Source organism: Microtus oregoni, unplaced genomic scaffold (assembly GCF_018167655.1).
Source record: "Microtus oregoni isolate MIOR12 unplaced genomic scaffold, Mior012 000226F_ref0000253, whole genome shotgun sequence".
In the NCBI taxonomy this organism is placed as follows: Eukaryota; Metazoa; Chordata; class Mammalia; order Rodentia; family Cricetidae; genus Microtus; species Microtus oregoni.
The window spans coordinates 146,607-171,827 of NW_024544893.1; the positions used below are offsets into that span (position 1 = coordinate 146,607).

At 49.7% G+C, this 25,221-nt stretch overlaps 1 protein-coding gene across 1 annotated transcript in view; it reads right to left on the reverse strand.

The window, feature by feature from the left end:
• The window catches only part of Ccdc33 (coiled-coil domain containing 33), a 98,350-nt gene that overhangs the window by 70,616 nt on the left and 2,513 nt on the right, over nt 1–25,221 (reverse strand). Inside the window, 1 exon segment of the mRNA XM_041647752.1 lies at nt 7,066–7,217. Within this exon segment, the coding sequence (XP_041503686.1) occupies nt 7,066–7,217 (152 nt within the window).

The following is a 25,221-nucleotide window of genomic DNA, read 5'->3' on the forward strand; positions in this document are numbered from 1 at the left end:
ACAGGCTGGTCTCTGCATCTCTTTGGAAGACTGTTGGGGCCTTGATGCCAACATTCCTCTTTCAAGAGAGGAAACTACTGCATAAAAGATCAGTTCAGCCGGGAGATAGAAAGGACTTTGGAATCCTGGGTCTTCGCTTGGGGACCCATCCACTGTGAGACCACAAGGATCCTAGAAACACCCTGAGCTGTAAGATGAGGCCCGAAACCTACACACTCTCTGGGCACATTCACCTTAAACATGCAGTTCTTAACTCTTCGCTTACTGGGACCTCTACTCTCTACTTCCAATGTCCTTTCCAAGTAGTCACAAGGGTCGGGACCATCTGTGACCAAGATCAGGCTCAGTGTGGACCAGGGACAGGGCTCACACCTGCCTAGGACTGACTAACCCTGACCTGTTTCTCACCCTCAGCTCAGCCAAGCCAGGCCTGGACCTCCCAGCTGGCTCTGCCCCGCTCATTAGCTCAGGGCAGCAGGCAGCCAAGGCAGCAGCTGCCAGCACTGGCAGTCCTTCCCCAGCCCTTGGCCAGGAGTCAGAATTCACAGGCCCTCTCCTGGTGCTCCCCCATCCGGCCCACTGGGGTACCCCCACCTGTCAGGACCATTGCCTTCCCGGTCCATGCTGGACTGTGACTGACAGGTCTCTCTGTACCAGGCTGGGAGTTAGGTACTGGACACTGGACAAGTTAAGGGAGACCTGGGACCTGGCACTGGTCCAGCAGACCTGGGTGTGGAGTCTGCCTTGTGCAATACAGTGAGGGCTCTAAAGAACAGTTTCCCAGGCGAGAGAGGAAGCCAGCCTACCAGGCCTGTACCAGCATGGAAGCCAGCATTCATATCCTGGCCCATGGAAAGACTGAGACTTTGCAGACCAGGGACTAAAAGGCAGGGGCAGTGGGCCAGACTCTGGGTCTTCCTGACCCCAGTTTGATTTATTTCTACTACTCTGCACCTTTTGTACAGTGGGTTTCATGTGCCCAGCGTGAGTGCTGGCTGGGGAGTCCTTACCCTGTGTTTTGCACTGGACCTGCCAGCATCACCCTGGTTCTACCATCCTCAAGACTCTTCAAACACTCCCACATGAGGCATTCGGGCATGAAGAGGTGAAGTAACTTTCCCAAAGTCACACAGCAAGTGAGAACAGTGTTACATACAGACACATACATACATACATATACACATACAGCAATTACTAGCTTCCAGCTTCCTACATCACATGGGTTTTGTAAAGGGGAAAGAACAGTGAGCAAAAGAGACCTAATACCCTAGTGGTTGCTCTTAGAATCAGTAAGACCTGATGAATAGAAAGTAACTAATCATACAAAGGCAGAGCTGTATCACCGTGGAAGTCTATAGTACTGTGGAGGTAGGCAATGGGGAAAAGCTGGCCAGGGAGACCAGGGGTCTCTTTTTGGAGGTGAGGTTGGAAGAGGAATACAAAGGCTCGGGGTGTGAGGGAACAGGTAAGGACTGGAGAATGCCTATTATGGCTGGGGCAAAGATAGAAAAGGGGAGTCCTGCTGCTGGGAACCTGAAGAGCCAACTAGTGAAGAATCAGCCATACTGGGCCTGGAGTTCTCTTCGTCCTGGGAACAGTAAGGAGCCATGGGGTGAAGTAATAAGGGCGGCGGGGCTGCGTTCTCAGCACCCCTGGCCGCCTGCCCGGCTAGCTTATGCCCCAAAATAACAACACACAAACTGTATTCATTTAATCACTGCTTGGCCCATTCTCTTCTAGGCTAATTCTCACATATTAATTTAGCCCATTTCTAATCATCTGTGTGTAGCACCCCAAGGTGCGCTTACCGGGAAGATTCTAGCCTATGTCCATCCCGGGTCGGAGCTTCATCCCGGAGCACGGCATGGCTCTGCCCCGAGAGGAGAGCTGTCGAGTCTCTGACCTCACTTCCTCTTCCTCCCAGCGTTCTGATCTGTTTACTCCACCTACCTATGTCCTAACCAATAAAATGGGCCAGGGCAGTTCCTTTATTAGCCAATGACCTTCCTCCATCAATGGGGTCACTTTGGTACTCTGATGCCACAGCAGCAAAGGGAAACCTCCCTTAGAAGGAACTTGGCAAATGAGCAAGATTAGATGTACCTAGAACAGGTGAGAAAGCATAGTGGCCTGTTGGGTGGTGAAGAGACATGACCAAATTTAAGAGATAAGGGTAGGGGTTTTGGTGCTCTAAGACATAGATAGATTGGATGGGCCAGGATGGGATTCCTGATGCCAGGACGGGCACGAGATGGCATGGAGAATATCAGAAATGTGTAGCCTTGGAGGAAACAAGGTGGACCAACACTTAATGCTGCCTTGCAGACCAGGCAGTGTTAACACACACCTTTAATCCCAGTAGCCACACTAGTTGCCATAGAAACCAGGCGGTACATCCCTTTAATCCCAGGGGTGCACACCTTTAATCCCAGAACTAGAGATGATTATAAAACAGGAAGAAACAGCTCTCAGACACAGTCTCATTCTGAGATTCCTGGAGGCAGGATCTCTATTTCTGACTGAGGTTGAGGTAAGAGTCAGTGGCTGTCTGTTTTGCTTTGTAGATATTCAGGTTGAACCCCAATATTAATCATGTATCACTAGTGTTACTAGGGGACCATACAGATGAGATGTCCCTTGGATGTAGTTGAGGTACTGTGCCCGCAAGGAACTAAAGAGAGAATTGTTGCCATGGGGTGGGATTGGAAGGTGGCTTGAATAGAGACTTGCAGAACCAAAAAATAAGCCACTGAACCTAGTTGGCTAGATAGCTGTGGTAACTGGACTGGCTGGGGCTAATGTCTACAGAGGGGTAAAGTGACCTGAACCCTTGGCAGCTCCCACTAGTGAAGCAGATGAGTGAGCAGCTTGGGGTTCGTGTTCCACCCAGTACCTCAACTATGAATCTGCCTATTGGAAGAACAATAAAGCCAAAGAAGACAGAAGAAGTCTCAGAAAAGGACACAGAATCCCCACCCTGACCTGAGGTGGGCCAACATGGATAGGCAGAACTCAGTAAGCCAAGCTGGATGACTAGACACAGGACATCAGAAAGCAGAGTAAAAATACTTGGAGTGGAAGTTATATATGGAGTAAGAATATATATATATATATATATATATATATATATGTGTGTGTGTGTGTGTGTGTGTGTGTGTGTGTGTGTGTGTGTGTGTGTATATATATTCTGACCTAATTGGGGTATAATTGGAAAGTAAAAATAATATGTATTAGAAATGTATAGTAGGATTTGACATACTTACCTACTATGAACGATACCATGCAATCAGGCTAACACACCCACCCCTTCACAGTTATCCTTTTGTGTGTATGTGGTGGGCGTGCCAAAAACTCACCACATTAAAAGTCTACAACGCAATATTAACAGTATTGCCGTACTGTAGAGTTGATTCCCAAATGTATTCACCTTGTAGGTAGATGTTTGGACTCTCTGACTGACATCTCCCTATTTTCCCCGTCCCTAGATCCTGGCACCATCCTACTCTCTGTTTTGTGAATTCAACAAGATTCCACATTAAAAGAAATAATGTGGTATTTGTCTTTATACGTCTGGCTTCTTTAACTTAACATCATGCCTTCCGCGTTAGAGGAAGTTACACATGACACGTGTATGTATGTGCATATGTGTGTGTGAATGTGTGTGCATGTAATTTCCCCATTCATTGATGGGCAGATGTTTAAGCTTATTCCATCTCTTCATGTGAGGATGCTATAATACAGGGATGCTGACATTGCTTCACGACACTGACTTCATTTCCTTTGGATATGTATATGGAGGTGGGATTGATCTATACTAATCCTATTTTTAATGTCTGAGGTGTATCCATGGTGTTTTCCACTGTATGAATCTGCATTTCTAGCCATAGTGTAGAGCGATTTCCTCCCTTCCACATTCTCACCAATATTTGCAATTTTATTGCATTTAATGAGTTAACCAATTAATTTTGTTTATCTGAGTGTTCATGGGATGGAGTGGCACATGGGCCATAGTGTCTGTGTGGTCAGAGAATAAATTGTGGGAATCAGTTCTCTCTTATATGTGGGTTCCAGGGTTGAATTGTCACACTTAGTGACAAACACTTTTACCTTCTGAGTCATCCCAAGCGCCCCAATTCTGGTGGCTACTTGTCTTTCTGATAACAACCCACTTAACGGGTATGTGTGGGATGGCCTTCAGGTCCTGACTTCGACATCTGAGGTGATAAGCAGTGCTGGGCACCTTTTCCTGTCGCCTGTCACCCAGTTATCTGCACCTATTTAAGAGAGTCTGGTGCAGCATGGGCTAGTTTTGAGTTCACTGCAGAGCCAAGCATGATGGCCTTCAACTTCTAATCTTCCCCGGTGGCCAAGTGCTGACAAGCTAGGTTTGGCTGGGGATCAAACCCAGGGTGTGGCATATGTTAGGCAAGCACTCTACCTTGGAGCTATACTTCTAGGTTCATCTGCCTGTTATTGCTTTGGTTTTTGTTGTTGTTGTTTTGAGACGGGGCCTCACTTTGTGTCCCTGGCTGTTCTGGAGCTCACTTTATAGACCAGGCTGTCCTGAACTCCCTAAGATCTACTGGCCTCTGCCTCTTTGTATCTGGGATCAAAGGTGTCTGCTGCCTTATCAGGGCCCTTTTTCAAAATCCGGTTGGTTTTCTGGTACTGGAGGGTGTAGCTCTCCATACGCTCTGGGCGTCGGCTCCTCGGTAGATGTGTGGTGTGCATGCGTTTTAGCCCATTCTGTTTCTTCAAGTCAGTGGAGGTTTTCCTTTGCTGCACGGAGCTTTTCAGCTTCTTGTCACACACTTGTTTATTTTGCTTTCATTGCTTATACTTTTGATGTCAAATTAAAAAAAAAAATCATTGCCAAGACCAATGTAAGGATCCTAGGGGAAACTGTTTACTTGTAGATCTTAACAGTTTCAGATTTTACATTCAAATGTTTATAATTAAAAAAACACACACATTGAAATATCCATATGAGAAAAGACTTTAGTGGACTTTCTTATTGCATACTTTGTTGTTCTATATTGTAATCATTTCTGGGAAGACATCAAACTCTTCCTGGGGTCTTGGGTCCAACTCTAGAGACTTGGGAGTTTTTGTTCCTCCCTCTGGGAGTCCTACCTGGGGCTGGGGGTTAGCACTGAAAGCCGGCTCTAGGTCCTGGCAGCTGGGCCTTCATTCCCAGAAGCCCTCCCTTCTTCTTTTCATTTGCATCTCATTAGCACCACTCAGAGCTGCTGGCAGCTCAGCCTGGAGCTCTGGGACCAGGCTGGAGCCTGGCACAGGCCCTGCTCCCATCATGAAAAAGGAAGCAGGGATGCATGCCTCCCACTTTTTACACTGCATGCTGTGCTGGTGGGTCAGAGGAACCAGGATGTTCTCAGCACTTCACACTCCTATCCAGGCTCATGTCCCCTAGACTCCCCTCCCTTGCATGTTCCTATGGCAACAGGGTGATGGGGCAGGGGTCTTGGAATAACACAGCCATCCAGCTACCCTCCCCTCCACAGCCCAGGCTGGATTGGTGACAAGCAGGGCCTCAATCTCCTGAGATGATCAGTGATAATTGGTTTATGGAAATAGCTGAGAAGCTGAGGGACATTTCCCAATAGAAACCAACCTCCCGCCAAGCAGCTTTCAGCCACCTGTCCCTTCCCTGGTTAAGAAATGGAGTTGGGGGAGGGGAGGGCAAGAAGCTGGGCTGGGGCTAGTGGGGTTTTTCTGGGCCAACCAGGCAAGAGCTTCTTCACCTGTTGTTCTTCAGCACAGCCTCTGTACCTCGTGGGAGAGGGGGTGGGAGAAGGGCTGCTTGTCATCTTAGCCAAGTTTTGCATCCTAGGTCCATTAGTCTGTGACCATGTTGGGTGCATGACTGGAGAAATGGAGAATAAGACCTGAGATCTGCAAGAAGCCTCCGTTCTGGGGACAGACTAGAAACACACGTGTGTTGCCGTTGCTAGGGGATCTACCCTGGTAGAGCTGACTGCCTGGAGGAGGAGGCGGGAGGAATGCTTTGAAGGTGAAGAATCAGTGTTGTGTGCAGCCTCCTGGGGGCAGGCATTCTCCAAAGGGACTAAGCAGTGGGTGGGAAGTGCCTGGTGCAGGCAGGGGTGCAGGCAGGGACTCAGGCAGGGAGGTGTCAGGTAGAACTGTGGGAAAGTGCAGAAGCCAGAAAGCCCCATTCTAGCGCAGTACTAATGTCCCTCGAGAGGGAAAGCTGGCTGGCTATGGTGTTGCCTCATATGCTCTTTGAGGAGGAATGAGGCTCCTGAGGTGGGCAGCAGACATGGCATGTCAGGCCCTGGCCACCAGGCTAAAAAGGGATGGAGAGAGAGAGAGAGAAATTCATTAAAGAACGAGAAGTCCCATGGCAGAAGTGAGAAGCAAGGGCCCACAGAGGTACCTGCAAGCAGCATAACCTTTTGGGACCCCCAAAAGCCAGGAGAGGCAGACTCCAAGTCTTTCTGTGGTAGGAGAATAAGGAAGGACTTCAGAAAGCTGCATAAAGATTGAAGCCGCCAAAGAGCCCTTTGGTAAAGAAACACTGGAAGCCATTCCCTACCCAGGCTTCATGTAACACACAGGACTCCAGAAAAAAGCCCATTCTATACATGATGGGATGTAAATGACCAGTAGAAGGTAACGAGTCCATGCTGAGTTTTTCCATGATTGCCCTTCCAGCTCTCGAACACATTCCCATTCTTAGGAGTGCTGTTTCTATTGATGTACCCTTTGTTCTTTTTTCTTAAGACAAACTTCAGATGTTTTGGAACTCAGATCTGTGCTTATAGCTGTTCCCCTGACCATCCATGTCCCACACTGAGCCCAGCATAGGCACCACAGACAAGGACCTTGCCCTGGGGAGGTCAGGCCCTGCTCAGTCCTGGCAGCAATTACCACACAGCAGGGAACAGGACAGGCTTCTCATTTGTACAGCCTTAGTATGATACCTCTGGGTACCACAGTCCCTTCAGGAGTTCAGCTTCCAGACATCAGCTGGTTTCTGTTTCCAGACCCAACCCCACCTCTAACCCTGCTTCCGCAGCCACTTACACCATCACATAGGGCCTTGGATCAGAGCCATCCTTGCTGGCAGGAAGGTCAGTAGCTCCATGCAGAGTGACCACAACAGTCTCCTTATTACAGGGAGCCAGGTAGCTGGTGTCAGGATCTAGGTCCAGGGGCTCCACTGGTTCTCCAGGAACCTGTAGGGAGAGCCAGGGCTAAGCACACTTATCTGATGGAAAACTCCCTACCATCACCCATAACCTCTACCAAGCATCTGGAAGCTTTTGACATTATAATTTTGGCTAAGGAACCATGCATTTAATTACAAAACAAACAAAACATCAGGAAGAAATTTTATAAAACCTGCCGATGGTGGTACACACGTATAATCCCAGTCCTCAAGAGGTAGAGGCAGGAGGACCAAAAGGATCAGAAGTTCAGGGGCATCTTTAGCTACTTTAGTTTGAGGCTAGCCTGGGTTACATGAGACCTTGTTGCCAAAGAACAAGTGCATCAGTTGGCTCACCCTTTGCTGTGTTAGCCCGATGACCTGTGGCGGAGTCCAGAAACCCCTGGGGAAGAGAAAACTGACTCGACAATGGTTTCCTTCTGATCTCCACATGCACCTGCTGTCACACACACACACACACACACACACACACACACACACACACTATAAAATACAAATAATAAAATTGAAAAATACAAGTTTTAGGTTTTAAGTAAGTCTATGCTATGATTTTGTGTTGAGCTGTGTTCACCAAGACTCCGGGCTGCAAGAGGCTGGATATAGGTTGTAGTCTGTAGGCTGGATAGGTATGGCTGTCTATTCCTTCCAGTACCGTCTCCCCTCTGTAGCATTATCCTGCTTCCTGAACCACAGAACAGTAGCCCATGAAGCCATTTTCCTCCCTACCTCTGCCTCATACACTGTCTATCCTTTGGGGTCTCTCTTGCTTCTTCCCTAGCCTATGGTATACCCCTGTTGCAGGCACAGTCTCCCTTAAGCTTCTGCGGGTACCTCTGTCTGTAACTCCTCAATGCCACCTGCTCCTCAGGTCCTAGCATCTCATGTACATCCTATGGGACAATGAGGGCTGGGACCAGACAGAAACCTCCTGCCTCCTAGCACGGGAAAAGGAAATAGCATGGCTTAGCCCTGGGAACATTTGTGAAGGCTGCTTAACTCGATTTTCAGGGCCTTGGCACTGCATGGGTGACCCCAACAGGAGCCACAACTCCCTTATTCATCCCCAGTTGACCCCCGCACCCCAGCCTTTGTCCTGGTATTCCCTTTGCCTGGGCGGCTCTTTCCAGAAGACTCCAAGCCCACATCCCCTGCCATGTTCCTCTCTTGCTGCAGCCTGCAGTCCCTGCCTAACAAGTTGTCTCATTAGGAGGTGAGAACAGGGCTTCCCAGCCTTAGACACGCCAGTTCTGCAGACTCCTCCTCTGCCTATGACTGAGGACTGAACTCCCTCCCTTCCCCAACAGGACCCAGCAGGGCCTATCACCATCTGCAGAGGTGTTGATGAAAGTTGCCCATCCCTCTGCATACTAAGGGAGGGTGGAGGGGAGATACCCGCCCCCCCTGCATGGTAAGGGTAGGTGTAATGGAGGTGGAGCATTCACAGACCAGGGCCTCCCCTAAGTCAGAGGACTTCCTTCTAGCACACTGTTCTCACTGTGTGCCCTGCCACAGTGTGGTCACCCAGCCCATTTGCTTTCCTGTGTTCTGATGGAGGAGTGACAGCGGCTGGCAAGCCAAGAGACCTGGGTCATAGCACCTCTGTGCCTTCTGAGATGCTCCCTCTCAGAGCCAGTTTCCCTGCACACCAGTGGGAATGTCCAGAATGATTTGTGATTTGACTTTTCTAGGGCTTGGTATGTCTGAGTTCCATGAAGTTAGGCTAGGAGAGCTTTGTACTGCCAGATGAACATCTTTGCTGCTATGAGGACACAAGCCTGCCATGGGCACCTTGGGGCCACAGAAGTGAAGGCCCCTCCACATGACAATTATCTACGGGTTTCCATGAATCCTTGGCAGCCCTGGAGGCCAGCCGGAGGCCTCTGTCAGCTCCAGGGATTTGAGTATCTTCTTTCCCCATCTCCTCCATGGGGCCCTCTCAGGACAGCCTTCTTGGAAACAGTGGTCACAGAAACACTGCTTGTGCTTCACATGTGTGCTTCATGTGTGTGCTTGAGGCCAGCTGCTAGGCAGGCACCTCCTGATGAGGCCTGAAGGCATGCAGCCCATGACCATGCTGGGCCTAGGGCCTGGAAGGCTGGACCCAAGGTATGGCCTGTAGGGGGTAGACGCGTGATGAGCCTGGACTGCCCCCTTCCCTTTGCCTCTTTCCTACCTTATGGTGTCCTGTCCTTGCATCAGGACCAATGTGATCTGCCTGTCTTTGCCCTGGTTACACTGAAGAATTTGTGGAGGAATACAACTATATATATGTTAACCTAATATAACCATATATATACATATATATATATATATATATATATATAATAACCTAATATAGGCCATATATATGGTTATATGGTGAGGAGGAATTGTGAGTTAAGATGCTCACCCTGGGCAGGGAATCTTTCTCCACGAGAGCAGAACTCCATGCACATCACAGCCTCTCAGACCCCATTCTCACTCACCCATGCAGCGCTGTTAAGATACAGAAATTGGCAGACTACAGTCTCACAGACCACAGACAATGGGCTGGTGGTAAGCACAAAGTCTGCCAGTTTCCAAGCAGAGTTCCCTTGGCTACCCTTTAGGGCTCGGGCCCTGGGCAGGCTTGCAAGCTGCTAACCCCAACGTCTTGTCCATCTTTGCAAACAAACTTGTCCTCTACAAACCAACAATAGCCAGCAGATGTCCTTGAGAATCCCAGAAGGCTCATTGCTTGGGACACTATTGGAGGTCTGAGGAAGGAGTGGGGTGTGAGGGGGCGATGGACCCAGCAGCTGACAAGTCAGGCTTCAGGCAGCCCTGCCAGGAAGAGGGAAGAGACAAGACTCAGTCCAGCCTGTCTGCTCTTCCAGCAACCTGGGGAGACATGGAACGCTAAGAAGCCCATATCCCTCTCCCAGAAGGGTCCATATCTGAAAGCACCCCAGCTGAAGAGGCTGTCCCTCAAGAGGGACGCTGAACTGAGAGGGTCTTGGGACTCTGATATGCCATTTGGGCAAATTATTATGCTCTGGTGGGTGTTGGGCTTAAAAAAATGGTCTCTCAGGCCAGTGAGATGGCTCAGTGGGCAGAAACTCCTGCAGCATAAGCCTGACAATGTGAGTCAGATCCCATACACAAAGTCAGATGAGGTGTCATGCATCTGTAATCTTGGCACTGCTGAGATAAGATGGAGACAAGAAAACTGCCCAGAAACTCACAGGTCACTATCCTGCCATATTTGATGGGCAGAAACAACAGGAGAGCTCTTGCTTTAGAACATAGTAGGAGAACACCAGTTTCTAAAAGTTATCCTCTGAATTCTGAACACACACACACACACACACACACACACACACACACACTCCACCCACTCACTACCACAGCCACCACCACCACCACCACCAACAGCAGCAGCAGCAACAACAACAAGAAAACCAGAACTTCACAATCCTTCCAGCTTTGATGACCGACGTTACCAGTGGGGATAGCTGGTAAGGCCCCTTCCTACTAAGGAAAAGGACTCAGGATATGAGACCTCTCCCCTTTTTTCATGCTTCTTCATACAGGCTCCTTTTCTGGGTTACTATGTCTGCCCCTAAGGCTTGCAGCCTCAGGATTGACTGGTGACGTGAAGAAGTCGCAGTGTCTGACGCAGAAGCGCCTTTTTGCACTCTGACCCAGGGCGGTGGTGCAGTTTTCACACTCTGACCTAAGGCTGCGGAGAAACTCAGTGGGAGAGCACATACTGAGCACATCCAAGGCCCCAGGCTGGATCATCAGCACCACAGACACAAAAAAATATGTTAAAAGTCAGAACTCATAAGAAAGATAATTTATAGGTTTGACTACAGTTTTTAAAAAGTCAGGCTGGGGAGAGAGCCTGCCTGGCGTGCACCAGGCCCTTGCATTCAATCTTCAGCAAGGGGAGGGAGGCCTTACAGTATTATTATAACCAGGCTTGGTGACTCATGCCTGGGATGCTATCTGTCCCTTAGGAAGCAGAGGAGGGAGGATCACCACAACTCTGAAGGCTTCCCTGGTCTGCATAGTGAGACCTTGTACCAGAAAGCAAAGGAAAAGAAAAAAAAAGATGGAGAGACAGCTGCATAAATAAAACAACATTTCTAACGAACAAAGAGCACTGAAATTTAGAAATATTACTCCAGTTATAAAAAAAGCGATGAGCTGAGCAATGGGAAAAGAAGTAAAATGAGGGAGCTGGCTTGGCATGGCTGGGGGGTGAAGGGTCCGCTAGCACAACCTCATTGAGCACCCACTACATGGCAGGCATTCTTCTGAGCACTAGATACATGGCAATAACCAACAAAACCTGAAAACAAGGGGGCTGGAGAGATGGCTCAGTGGTTAAGAGCATTGCCTGCTCTTCCAAAGGTCCTGAGTTCAATTCCCGGCAACCACATGGTGGCTCACAACCATCTGGAATGAGGTCTAGTGCCCTCTTCTGGCTTGCAGACATACACACAGACAGAATATTGTATACATGATAAATAAATAAATAAAAAAAACCCTGAAAACAAACACGAGGAGCAGAATTCAGATCCTAGCACCCACGTAAAAGCTGGGCACATGGCAGCCTGACTCCATGATCCCAGCACTGATAGGGTTGGGGGTGGGGCTATAGAAAGGCATCCTAGTTCTCCGGAGCTCACTGGCCAGTCAGTTTAGCCAATCAGTGAGCTCCAGGTTCAGTGAGAGACCCTGACTCAAAATACAAGGAGCGTTTCAGGGCTCTGGTCCCATCTCCATAGGTTCTTGTTTTCTTCCACAAATCTTCACCGAGCACTTCTCTGTCCTGTGCACTATCTGAGTGCCGGGGATACATCAGTGGTCAAAACAGGCTGCCCCACCATCCCTTCTTTGCAGAAAGTCCAGATCTGTGTTCGAGATAAAGGCAAGGATGAGGCAAGAGAAGAGAGAGCCATACAACCAAGGATTGTATGGTGACCAGTGGGCAACATTAGTGGGCTTGCAGGCAAGAGCATGCCGAGGTAGCAACCACCTTTGGGAACATTTCATCTCTGAGAGCCTCAGAGAACAGGATATCTAAACCACAGCTCTTTACAGCAGTGACTGAAGCCCAGAGAAGGAGTACTTTTGTCACCATGGGAGAACAAGGACAAGCTCACACAGCTGTGACAGCCGCTGGCCCAGCCTCACCTTTGTCTTTTGCCGTCCCATCCTCTTGGGGGCAGGAGCGCTCACTTAACGGTCTTGGGGGTTAGCATCAGCACCAGGGCTTGGCAGCTGACCCAGGTGCCTTGAGTCTCTGTCGGTCAGCGTGGTCCCATGGGTGCCATGCACTGACTTTGGGGTCTGGACTGGGTAGGGGAAATATGAGTGGGTGTATGCAATCTGGATATCTCTCAGAAGTGAGAGATTTTGTGGGTGGAGGTGCTTGGGGGTATTTGGGCCATGGCCAGCTAAGCAGGAAGTTAGGGAATTGATTCCTGGCACCCTCAGGAGGGTGAAGTGGGGTGATCCTTGCTCTGCCCAGTCCTGGGAAAGTACAGAGTTTCCCATTCAGCCTGATCACCTAGGCAACACTGTATGACATCACAGGACAGAATCAGTCACACAGATCCACTGTAGAAGGGTGGAGTCAGAAGCCGTCCTGTCCTTCTTCAGAGCTACCTGGTGTCCCTGTCCCTGCTTTCCTGTTCCTGACACCCGTTACTGGCCCTCAGTCCCTTGTAGTTCCTCTCACAGCCTAGAGACCCAATCACTGTTCTCAGAGAAGCGGCAATAAAGAGAATAGAAAATAATTCTCTTGAATCAGTAGCCTTCTAGCCTCTGGGTAGAGTCTTTCTTCTGCCTGGTAATAAACACAGGGTTGGGGAGATGGCTCAGTTAGTAAAGTGCTTGCCTTGTAAGCATGAGGACCTGGGTTGAGATCCCTAGCACCTATGTGAAAATCAGGGCATGGCTGCGTGCATCTGGAATCAGCACTGGGAGACAGTGGTAGGTAGATCCTGAACTCGCTGGCCATCCCAGCCAGTGAGTGAGGCCCTGATACAATGAAAAAACCCACCTCTGGCCTGAAACTGAGGTGCCTCTCATTTGCACCCTAGATCTTGTCTTCTTTTTCCACTCTGCTCTGTGCCTCAGTAGGTGATCCTTGGCCGTAACCACACTGGCTTCCCCGAGGTGCCTGCAGGGATCTGGGGAACTTCATCCAGGCATCCAAGGGCACCCAGGCTGCTGTCCTGGGAAGCTGCCCTTTGGGCTGAGTTCATGTTCCTAACTCTTGCCCTTCAAGCCTGGGGTCACGAGGTTGCTTGGTATGACACCTCCTTCTAGTTCCTCTTTAACCTGAGGCAGCTGCTACTCGAACCATTCCTGTAGGCCTGTGCTCGTCCCTGACATCCTGTAATTACCTTGTCATCATCCTCTCCCTGGCACCTTTGTACACCCCAGCATTTAACGAACACACACTGAGTGGGGGCTCTTGCCAGCTTCTTTATGTGACTGCCTCAGTTAAGCCTCACAGTATGATCTTCAGAAACAACCTTTGTCCTTCTCTTCGTCAAATGAGGAGCAGGTGCTCTGAGGAAACCGACGGGCTGGAATTTGAATCCAGGGCTGCTGGTTGGGAAGTCTGTGAGCATGGTTAGCAAGCCTGGCGGCCTCTCCCTTCTATTTAGGAGAAGGAATTTGCATTTTCCTTACTTCTCTTTCAGGATAACATGGACAGGGTTAAGACTAGACACGAATGTCTGTGGGTTGTTTTTGTTGTTATTGTTGTGTGCTGGGGATTGACCCTAGGTTATGGTAGGCAAGCCCTCTGCTATTGACCTTTTGAATGGACAAACAGATGGCTCAGTGACTGTACAGCTACTGGCATCACAGATGATCAAGCTGGCATGTCTTGGAGGCTCACCTGAATAGTAGCATGGCATCTGAAGGCAGCCACTGCTACCCAACGCTAACAGATACCTTGTCCCTGCCTCCAGCTGGGAGGCTCAGGACATCTGAGCTGTGGCCAGTAGTATTAATGCAGCCCTGGTCCATTTTTGGTCAAGCCCTGTGGATGCATGTTGCGTGACAAGACCTATTGGCCATGCTGGCCACAGTTAGCAGTGGAGGGCCAAGGAGGCTACTCCTGTCTCCTGTCAGTCCCTCAGTATGCAAAGGAAACCACAGTAAATGGTAACTGGGTTGAACTGGTGTGTTCATGTCTTGGTCCAGGCCATTTCTGTAATAGTTTCTATGACTGAGTCTTGTGGTCCCTTGTTCCAGTGGCCGCTAGACCCCAGGACAATTAGACCAAACACCAGCAAGTAAGCAGGAGAGATGTTAGCCACAAAATACACGACATCTTGGAATCTGTGGGGCCCACCTTTAGCCCTGGTTTTCTGTAGTCACTTTGAACTTAGCAACCCCAGTGTCCTCATCAGCTAAGTAGCTGTGCTGGCTGACTCCACGCGGAGGGATAGAGAGTGTTAGACAAGACAACGGGGGCCAGGAGGAACTGAGCAGACCAGAGAAGGGTTCCCTCCATGTCTACCAGTTTGTGTGATGGAGAGCACCCATGGCCCTGGCTTTGTCTCCAGCAAATACAGGGCTGACCTCAAAGAGAGTGGTATTCACGTTGGGGGCTTCCATCTGCTTAGCAGGCACGTTGATTGATTGCCCTATTGGAAGATTCTTCTCAGTGTTGAGTAACCAGAGCGCCCATCTAAGGCAGCTCAGGTCCCACTGCCAACTCATAAATCACTTTGCTAAAGATGCAGCGTGGCTTTTGAACATTTTTCTTTGAAGAGAATCGATAACTCGTTAACAAGCGATTGAATAAAGGGTAAGCGAGAAAGCTACCCACTATTGCCTTCCATTAGGAAGGGGCAGAGGTGGCAGGTGCCCAGCCAAGGTGGGGGCATCTGATCAGCGGAAGGCTGTGGGTCGGCCAGTCTTCAGCATGTTTCTGTGTCCGTTTAGCCTCACCTATTCCACCAGTCTGGCCTGTACGCCCCCTCCTCTCCTCCGTCCAGTCCTATTTCATACCTATCCTCCAGGCACCCCTGAGCAGGCAATGGTCTCTTCAGCCTTGGGGAATATATATATATATATGCTGCTCTGTCTGTCTGGTAGTCCTTCCCCAGCTGAAGTCACAGACAGTTGCTCTGGGGGCCACCTTGGGGATGCCTGCCATTGAAAACCTCAATTTCCTCCTGCAAGGCCCTGTGGTTCCCGAGGAAGAGGGAGGAGGGTGTGGTGGGGGCCCTCACCGCAGTTGTGGCTCCCAGACAATCGCAGTTTTGTTACGTGGAAATGATTCTGTTTCCCACAAGTTCAAGGCCAGCCTGGACTATATAGGGAGTTATAGGCTAGCCAGGGCTACATAGCAAAGACTTGTCTCAAAACAACAGTAAACCAATAGGATCTATAGAGAGGATTAATCTATACAAAGTGCATAGAACTATTCTGTGACCAGCTGAAGTCACAGACAGTTATCCACCACCAATTCTTCCCTGAAACCTGACCCCATGCCCTTTCCCACATACCTGCAACCCATAAACCTGCCCTACAGAGCTCATGACCCACTATCTACTTCTTTAGAACAGGGTTTGTCTCCCTTGAGGGCAGGGACCATGCCAGGGGAAGCTACATCCTGTGGGACAGCACAGCACAAAGTCTGTATTGGGTAGGTGCTTGGTGAGTGAGGAGTGACGTCAGCATTGAAGACTTTTCTCCCCTCTTTTGCGTTAGCCTGGGAGAATGATGTCTGTTTCTCTAGTGTGGTATCCTTTGGTGCCTCTCTCCCCACAGGAGTGGATAGATAGCATCTGCAAATCTCAGAAAAATGACTACCATTTAGTGGATACCTAGAAGGTCACAGAATAGTTCTATGCACTTTGTATAGATTAATCCTCTCTATAGTTCCTATTGGTTTACTGTTGTTTTGAGACAAGTCTTTTCTATGTAGCCCTGGCTAGCCTAGAACTCCCTATATAGTCCAGGCTGGCCTTGAACTTGTGGTGCTTCTATTGCCTTTGCTCTCTGAGTGCTGGGATTACAGGTGTGTGCCGCTATGCCTGGTTCTGTAGTTCTCATTTTAAAGTCAAGAGAATTAGGGCTCAGAATATAGTTCAATTGGTAGAGTGTTCACTTAGCCTTTACAATGCTGTTCCCAGCACTGCATAAAACTGGGCATGGTGGCACATGACTGTAATCCCAGCATGTAGGAGGTAGAGCCAAGGAGGATAAGAAGTTCAAAGTCATCTTTGGCTATACGGCATGCTTAAGCCTAGGCTGAGTTCCATTTTAAGAGGAGGAGGAGGAAAAGGAAGGGGTGGAGGGAAAGGAAAAGGAGGAAGAGGAGGAGGAGGTTGAGAATATTGAAGCCACGCTGAAGAATTTGTGTTCATCCTCCCTTACTGAAGCGCTAAATATAGGTGACCTGGAAATAGTGGGGTATTAAAGCGCAGAGTACCCACCTCAGGACAATTTTAAGGCTGGCACTGCAGTCAGGATAATAACAGAAGGTCTGAGGAACTCCAGTTACAGGGAGCTGCTCAGTCAGGCAGCCTGGGCCTGGACTGGCTCTCTCTCTCTCTCTCTCTCTCTCTCTCTCTCTCTCTCTCTCTCTCGGACCTCCAGCTCAGCACTGGCTACTCCTGCCCATGTTGCCTGCAGCCTCCACTAGAGAGCAGAGCCTTTGGCCCTAATCTCATTTGAAGCCATGAAATCACATTTGCAGTGTGTTAATGCAGCATGGGGCTGGCCCAGCTGTCTTGTCTCCTGGCAGAGAGAGGAGCCTAGAAAGCCATCTCTCTGGGAGGGAAGTCTCTTCAGGAACACCAGGAGACAGAAAGCAATTATGTTCTAAGAGGAAGATTAAAATAATATCCGTGCTCGCCACGCTCAGCCGAGAGTCTTAGCACCATTCTGTCTGCAATGACTTGCGGCAGGCTTTCTGAGGGGGGAGGGGGATGCCATGAATAGGCCCTCATTGCCCCCAGCTTACCACCTCCCCAGGAGTCTCCAAGTCCCCCAAAGAAACCACTATCTCCCAAGCCCCACATCTTTGCCCTGCTGTCCTCTGCCTAGGCTATAGCCTCCAGCCTTGTCTCAGGATACTAGCTTCCTGAGCTCTTGCTGTGTGCTCCTGTGTGCTTCACAGCTGGTCTGCTCTACTGGCAGGATGTCTTTCCCCAGTCCTTATAGCCCCGGGAATGGGGCTGCAGCACAGGTGAAGCCCCACAGCTGAAGGCCGGCAGAACTAGAACTTTCATTACCTCCTTTCCTGCTTTACTGACCTGACTCAGAGCAGTCTGCCTCCATATATATGGGTTCTATGTCCACTGATTCAATTATCTTTGGATTAAAAATACATTAAATGTATATTATTTAATTAAATATATTTTAAATATATTAAATACCTTTGGAAAAAAAGAGTTTCTAGGGTTGGTATGCTTGGTATACTTGAGGACTGGTTTTGATCTCTGGCTCCTTGAGAACAATACAAGAAAGTTGCATCTGAACTGGATGTATAGACGTTTTGAGTCTCCAAATGACACAGTACAACTCTCTACAATGTACCTGCATTGCGTTAGGTACTATAGGAAATCTAGAGATGAATTAAAGTGTAGAGAAAAAACCAAGTGCAGCTACATACTCCTGTAACCCAAACAATTAGGAGGCAGAGACAGGAGGATCACAAGGTTGAGGCCAGTCTGGGATGTCTAGTAAGACCTTATCTCTTAATAATAATAATAATAATAATGATGATGATGATGATGATGATGGTGATGATGATGATAGAAAGATTGTATAGGTTCTAGGAAAACACCATGCCATTTTATATAAAGAACTTGGGCATCTACAGATTTGGGCTTTTGTGGGGTCCTTGGAACCAATTCTCAGGACACCAAGGGCAACAGTGTCATCTTCTCTTATGTTTCTTTAACTTTCCCAGAGGGAGCCAGTTTGTGTCCCCTTCTGTACCAGATAGCTTTGTAATCTCACTATGCTGCTCTTGTCTTCCTGAGAGTTCCTAGAGGCCAGACCTGGCTCAGAATCAGGGATCGGCAAAGCCTTCCTCCTGTAGGTGGCAGCCTTCAGGGCTGAATCCAGGGGACCTTCCAAATTGTCTATTTTTTGAGGAGTTTAGGAGCTCCTGTCTCCTCCAAGAAGCCTTCCTGGACTGCAGGGAAGCCAACATGTCACTTGAATTTTACAACTATCTTGTGAGGGAGTCATTGTGGCCCTTCTACAGATGAGGAAACAGTCAGGAAATGGTGTGACTCGCTAGGAACAGTAGGGGGCAGTGAATCGGAACTCAAGCCTGACTCTAAAGTCTGGCAGTGGGCCTTTGTTGGTGTAAACACACCAACGTTCTTCAGGCAGCATATCGGAGGGCATATTCACGTGCTGGGAATTTTTATGCACGTTTCTATTAAGTCTCATTGAGCCAGTTCTAGTGAGCCCCAAGGTTGGTCCTGAACTCTGCACACTGACAACCCCAACTTTACTCCAGCCTTGCTCTCAAACCACTCAGTGCCCCTCACTGTGGGGGTCTGCTGAACTCTGGGTAACCTGTTTTAGCTGCTTTTGGTATGATATATCTTATAGTATCATATATCATATCACTCATATCATATCATATCATATCATATCATATCATATGATGCCATCAGGAACAAACTACTTCCTCATGATCCTGTCCCAGGGGCCAAGAAAGTGAAGCATTAGGGCCCCCTGCTAGAGGACTGAGGAAGAGTTTGCAAATTGTAAGTCTGCCTGGGCATGGGTGTAGCTGATCATCACCTCACCCCTCCCCTGGTGCTAACTGCTAGAGCAGAAAGTCTGGAACACACTGTGGAGAGCAGGATTCCAGCTTGGCCTTTGCTGCTGACTCTGCAGGACCTTGCCTCCTCCAGGGCTTAGCTCCCCTCTACAGAAAGTGAATGCTGTCAAGGCCACCCTACCCACTTTCTAAGACCAAGCTGATGCGCTAACGCAGGGGTTCTCAACCTGTGGGTCGCAACCCCTTGGATTGAATACTTTGATGGGGGTCGCATATCAGATATCCTGCAGGTCAGATATTCACATTACGATTCATAACAGTAGCAAAATTATAGTTATGAAGTAGCAACAAAATAATTTTATGGTTGGAGTCACCTACTACATGAAGAACTGTATTAAAGGGTCACAGCACGAGGAAGGTTGAAAACCATTGCTCTAATGGGCTTGGTGGATCCCAGTGAGGTATGAGTTCTGCCTTTGTCAGTTTGTCTCAGAGTAGCCTCCAAGACAGAAATCCCAGAGCCCATGGAGATGCCGCCTCCTCTTCATCCCCTTAGCATCCCTGTAGTTCTGTTTCCTGATTTCGCCCTATCAGCTAATCCCCTGCCCAGCTCCATATCCTGCCTCGACATTGTGCTTTTTCTGAGCATTCAGTTAGAACCCTCTCTCTTCTGCCCTATCTGTCCTTGAGGCAAGGCTCAACTATCTCCCTGATGTCTGTAAGGAGGGCTTTCCACTGTGCAAGCCACACACCCTTCTCTTCAACAGGTACCACAGTACCTATTGTTCGGTGTGGATTACGAGGCCCAAGGAGGTCAGTGGTCCTCCTTCTGAGTTATAACTTAGTCTGCTCCTTGGGAGAAGGAAAGAATGATGGATGGGTGGATGGATGGATGGATGGATGGATAGATGGATGGGTGGGTGGATGAATGAATATTTCCTTGTCAAATAAGGTTGGACCACAGTAACCCAAGGCAGGCTGTAGAAGCCAAATGGAGGAGGGGCACCCATATGCATGCTCCATTTATCCTGGAAAGGGACTGTTCTCTGCTGGCCTGAGCCTCTACTGACCCTGAGACTTTGCAAACCCCACCTAGGCTGAGGGTGGCAGTACTGACCCCTGCCTGGGAGGCCAACCCTCACTGAGTCCAACGCAGCCAGGCTATGAGCTTTCCTTGTTGCCTGCCCCCATCTCTGTCAGAGTCATATTAAATGCCAGTTTCACACAGCGCTTTAATCTCACCTCATACATCACACATGTCATGCCCCCAAGTCTCTTAGTCACTGGGGAGGGATTGTTTGGGGGAATTTGTACAGAGATGAGGCCAGGAGGTGTGGGTCTAGGTGTGGAGGCATGTGTGTGTGCTTTCCATGTGTGTGCTTCTTGTAAACTTGTCTCTGTAAGAGATGAGGTGTGTTTTTGCATACATATAAACACTGTGCGCATGTATGTGTGTTCCTGTGAGCCTAAACATCTGTGAAAGTGACTGGGGGAGATGACAGGCGGGCCCACACTTCCCTAGAGTTGCTGCTTAAGAGGAGTTCAGAAGCAGGTACCCCCTTCCTCTCAATCTCCCCCAAATCCTCTCTCTCTCTCTCTCTCTCTCTCTCTCTCTCTCTCTCTCTCCCTCTCTCTGGCATCCAGGAGGTGTGAGTCAGCACCAGTCCTTGCTGGTGGGAGAGGGGAGAGGCTGCGAGGAGGCTGCGAGGAGGCGGGCCAGCAGGGCCATCTGCTCTGCTCTCTTCCCTCACAACAATCTGCTAAGGGAGCTAGTTCCCAGACTAGCACCCAGACTGGCCCTCCCCACCCTGCAGTCTTGTTTCTGACCCAGAAATTGTGAGACTCACAAGTTCATAGCATCCCTCTTTGGGGAGACTGGCCTGGCTAGAAGGAGTTACCTTGTTTTCTAGGTGTGGCAATGGAAGCCTGTACTATCTGCTTGTTCCACCCAGATTTCCCCGCGAGCTCCTTAGTGGAACAGCAAGTTTTCATTAAAATGCCTCTGCTTGGTGTACTGGATTGTATGCTACTTCAGTATCACTTACAGCTTCCCAGCAATAGCACACACAGGAGTTGTTTGCACCCATTTCACAGGTGGGGAAGTGGAGGCTGAGAAAGTCCTGTAACTTGTACAAGGTCAAGATGCTGCTAGATAAACCAGGTCATCCTGACCCACGTGCCTTCCTGTCATGGAAAACTGACTGCTCTGTCCACTCACCTGATAGATGGGGGCCTCCATGACAGGACTCCAGGCCTACAGAGACAGCTTGATGATCAGGCAGGGTGGAGGCAGAGGTACAGGCTTGTGTGGGGACATAAATACGGGGGCCCCTACAACTGATGTGTCTTTGAGTCTCATCCGGGATAACCTCTCTGGGTGGGACCCCTGGGTCCTCTCTAGAGGATTCTTTGAATAGGAAGCATTTCATTGCAGGTGGCCAGCCATTACGGGAAGAGTCAGACACTGGCTCCTCCCCTTTGTGTGTGTGTGTGTGTGTGTGTGTGTGTGTGTGTGTGTGTGTGTGTTGGGGGAGGGATTGGAGGTGCTTTCTGCCCCATCCTCCCCAGGGCCAGGACTGGCTACTCTGCTCCTCTGCCAGCCGCAGCTCACTACCATAGTGACAGGCTACACCCCTCCCTGTGTGGGTGACAGCACTCTCTGAGCACGCCTTGACAGTGTCTTTGTTCCTCGGAAATAAAAGAAAATCGAGCTACAAAGGGAAACCTCAGGTAGCTTTTAGCAGGTCTCAGCTGCCTGGGGCAGAGTGTGTTTAAGCTGGAGGCACTTGTCACGGGAGCAGGAGGGGAGTGCCTCAGACCCCGCCCAGTCCCTACGTGGTAAGACGGGTGGGAGGGTGGAAGTCCCATGATCACGTTTACTTAAGAAAAAAGTGCTTTCAAATAATGGCAGAGGAGAAAAAAATCAATGAAAATTGATAGAGAATGTAAAACAGGGTTTCGTGTGTGTGTGTGTGTGTGTGTGTGTGTGTGTGTGAGAGAGAGAGAGAGAGAGAGAGAGAGAGAGAGAGAGAGAGAGAGAGAGAGAGAAGCATTTGTCAGGACCAAAACTGACCTGCTTGGGGCCCCAGGCCCAGGAAGGTGGGGGCTGGCACGTGCCTGTCGAAGGACGCTGGTGGTTGAGGGGGGAGGGGTGGCAGCTGAGTCTCTAACTCGAGTTAAGAGAGAGATTAATATATTCAATCTGCTCCAGGGTAATTGAGGGAACAATTGGAGTGTTTTTCTAAAGCCCATAAAACTGCCTCATTTGCAAGGAAGAGCCGCCTTGCTGCAGCCCGCAGATTTCATGGAGGCAGAAGAGGCAGAGAAGGGCCGACTTTGGGATGCTAGTCCAGGGCAGCAGCATCAGCCAGGCAAGGGACTGGCAGTCCAGTTCTAACCTGCTCTCTCCTGCTGGACCTCCTCTTGCTCTTTTTGTAGTCTCAGCATTGTTTTCCCAAACCTGTGAAATGGGCCACAGCACTCCTCTTTAACCACCAGGAGCTTGGCAGGTGGAAGCTTTGAAAGACGAGGAAAGTGGGCTGGCACTGAGGGACAGGACAGGGGCGCGAACAAGGAGGTGCCCAGGTCTCCCTCCCCACCCTTCCAGGCCAGCCCCCTGAGAGTGAATGGGCAGTAAAGAGTGGAGTTAATAAAATCCACATCGCGTGCCTCTCCTGCTCGAACCACTCCAGTCTCCAGGGCAATGGGAAAAGCACAGGCAATAGCCAGCCATAAAAGGCATAATGAATTTAAAAGCGGCTCGGAGAGGGAGAGCGAAGACTGGCAGGGCTCTGGCCTGAAACTGGAGGGTTCCTGGGGTAGCAAAAGTGTTGGCCTGCAGCTCTAAGCCAGAATCAGGACTAGGAACAAGCAGGCTGAATGGGGGAGGGGACGAGGAGAGGGAGGGAACAAAGGGAAAGGAAAGGCGGCCCCACCTAGGTGTGGGGAACAGAGGGTAGAGGTGAGGTTAGGCAAGCCACTCCGCTGGCTGCTCGGTTCTCCTCCACTTCCCCTTAACAAAAGCCCCCAGCTTGTTAGTGCTGGAGCCACGGTCAGAATCCACAGGCTTACAGCCAGGTGTTTAGCATTTGGTGATTGCTTTATTAGTTTTCTTCTTTCTTCCTTTCTCTGTTCCTCCGGGGCAAAAAATAATAATAATAATAAAATAAAAAGGTGTTTTAAATGGAAGAAATAAAAAAAAATTGAAAGCGTCTTTTAAAAGTCTCCAGGGAAACAGAATCATTTCCACGGAACAAAACTGCGATTGTCTGGGAGCCACAACTGCGGTGAGGGCCCCCACCACACCCTCCTCCCTCTTCCTCGGGAACCACAGGGCCTTGCAGGAGGAAATTGAGGTTTTCAATAGCAGGCATCCCCAAGGTGGCCCCCAGAGCTACTAGCAAGGAATTAAACTCATGTTTCCAGGAACTGCATCCCTGGGAATCTCCCACTCTAAATTTCCCTCCTCAACAGCCCTGCCTGTGGGAAGATGTCCCTGAACTTTCAGGATGTGATGGCCTTTGAGGGAAGGGAAGTCCTTTTCCTTTTCTCCCCTCTGAGAGGCATAATTTTGGGGAATTGGTTGGAGCTCAGACTTGCCTGCACTTTCTACCTCCCCCCCCCCCCCAGAGTCTCCAGTGTCTAGCACTGTGTAGGCCACCTACCTCCTTTCTGATCACTGCCCCAGTGATAGTACCAGGTGTAGTACTAGGTGTGGGCAGGCATCTAAGGATGCCCCTGTGTCCGGGAAGGGTGACAGCCAGTGGCTGCAGGGAACCTGAGGTAGCTTCTGCCTGTGTGCTCCTAGGGTCCTTCTTTGTGAGTTAGGACAGCCCCGAAGGACCTCCATCCTGAGTCTCTGACCGTCCCTGTTAGAAATATTCATGGGAACAGCTCCTGCTAACCGCCCCCACCTCCGGGAAAATATTAGCTCAGAGCAACTGTATTTGGTGCAGCCTGTTAGAACCAAGCACTGGTGCGCCGTGGCCAGGATGCAAAAGGATTCAGACTCAGTCAGCAGACATTCACACTGAGCCCTGGTCTTGTTCACACGCGGAGTCCTGCCTGTCACTGCAACCCAGTCAGACGTCAGCCTGCCCTTCGCCCCATTGTTCTATTGCCCTCGCCCCATGACCTTCGTCTGTTGTGTCTCGGGAAAAATGGCACCCGCTATGTAAAGGAAAAAAAAAACACACACCCCATAAAAGTAGAGTTCTAAATTAAATAGATTGTTGAGACACCTGGTCCCAACAGGGCTGAGAATAGTTTGGAAGCAATGACATCCATGCTGGAAAACTTCCTGGAGGAAATGGTTTTGAACTGAAGCTCCTGTTCCTGGACCTGAACTGAATTTTGCTGAAGTTGCTCTGGAACCCCCAAATGAAATTCTTTGTTGCTCCTTCTATTTCTCCTATTTCGCCCGTGTTTCTCCAGTTCCCTGGACTGTCAACCAGAAAGCCAAGGGAAGCCTCCCTCTCCCTGGCACAGTCCCCCTTCCTTAAGCAATCCTCTTATCTGGCGTCCTTGCCCCTCTTCACGGGGCAGGGAGGCAGCACGACCATAAGGATCCCTATGGTTCTAGCCCACGGGTCCAAAGAAATACTGAGCCCCTCTGGCCACCAAGTGACAACAGGGACAGGAGCCTGCCTTCGGTAGGCTGAGCTGCTGGGCCGAGTCTGTCTAACTACAAGCCTGTACTGTTCATGAGGAACCCTCCATTGTCTGTGGGCTCTGGCACTATCATCAGGGCTGTGATTGCTGACCCCCCACCCCCACCTAAGGGGAGCGATTTTCCTCTCCCTTGAAAGCTATTTTCTTGTCTTGGTAGAAGCAGACATCTGACACTTTAAGAGGGAGTGTGGCGCAGAGATGATGGCTTTAAATAACAGAAATTAGAGCTGCTGAGGTCGAGGCAGCCATCTCGCCAGCCCCTCCCCCCAGTAGTCCCAACCTCTTTCACCCCCATTTCACAGCGTAGCCTGAATGCCCTGTCCAAGCAGCTCAGGCTGTCCAGGACAAAGAGCAGGGACAGCTTGTTCCAGGGTTCTGAGCCTCCTCCCTAGATAATAGCGGTAGACAGAGGGGCAGGGCCCTAGGCCCTGGACACAGGAAGCTTTCAGACTCACCTCGGCTACCCATCTCATTTCTCAATGGAACAGAATGGAGCTGAGCACAGACAGGGTCGGGAAGGTCTGTTAATTGATTCAGAAATGAATGGACAGAAATTAGAGTGGGCCACATTAGTAGGCCAGGGAGGCCTGGG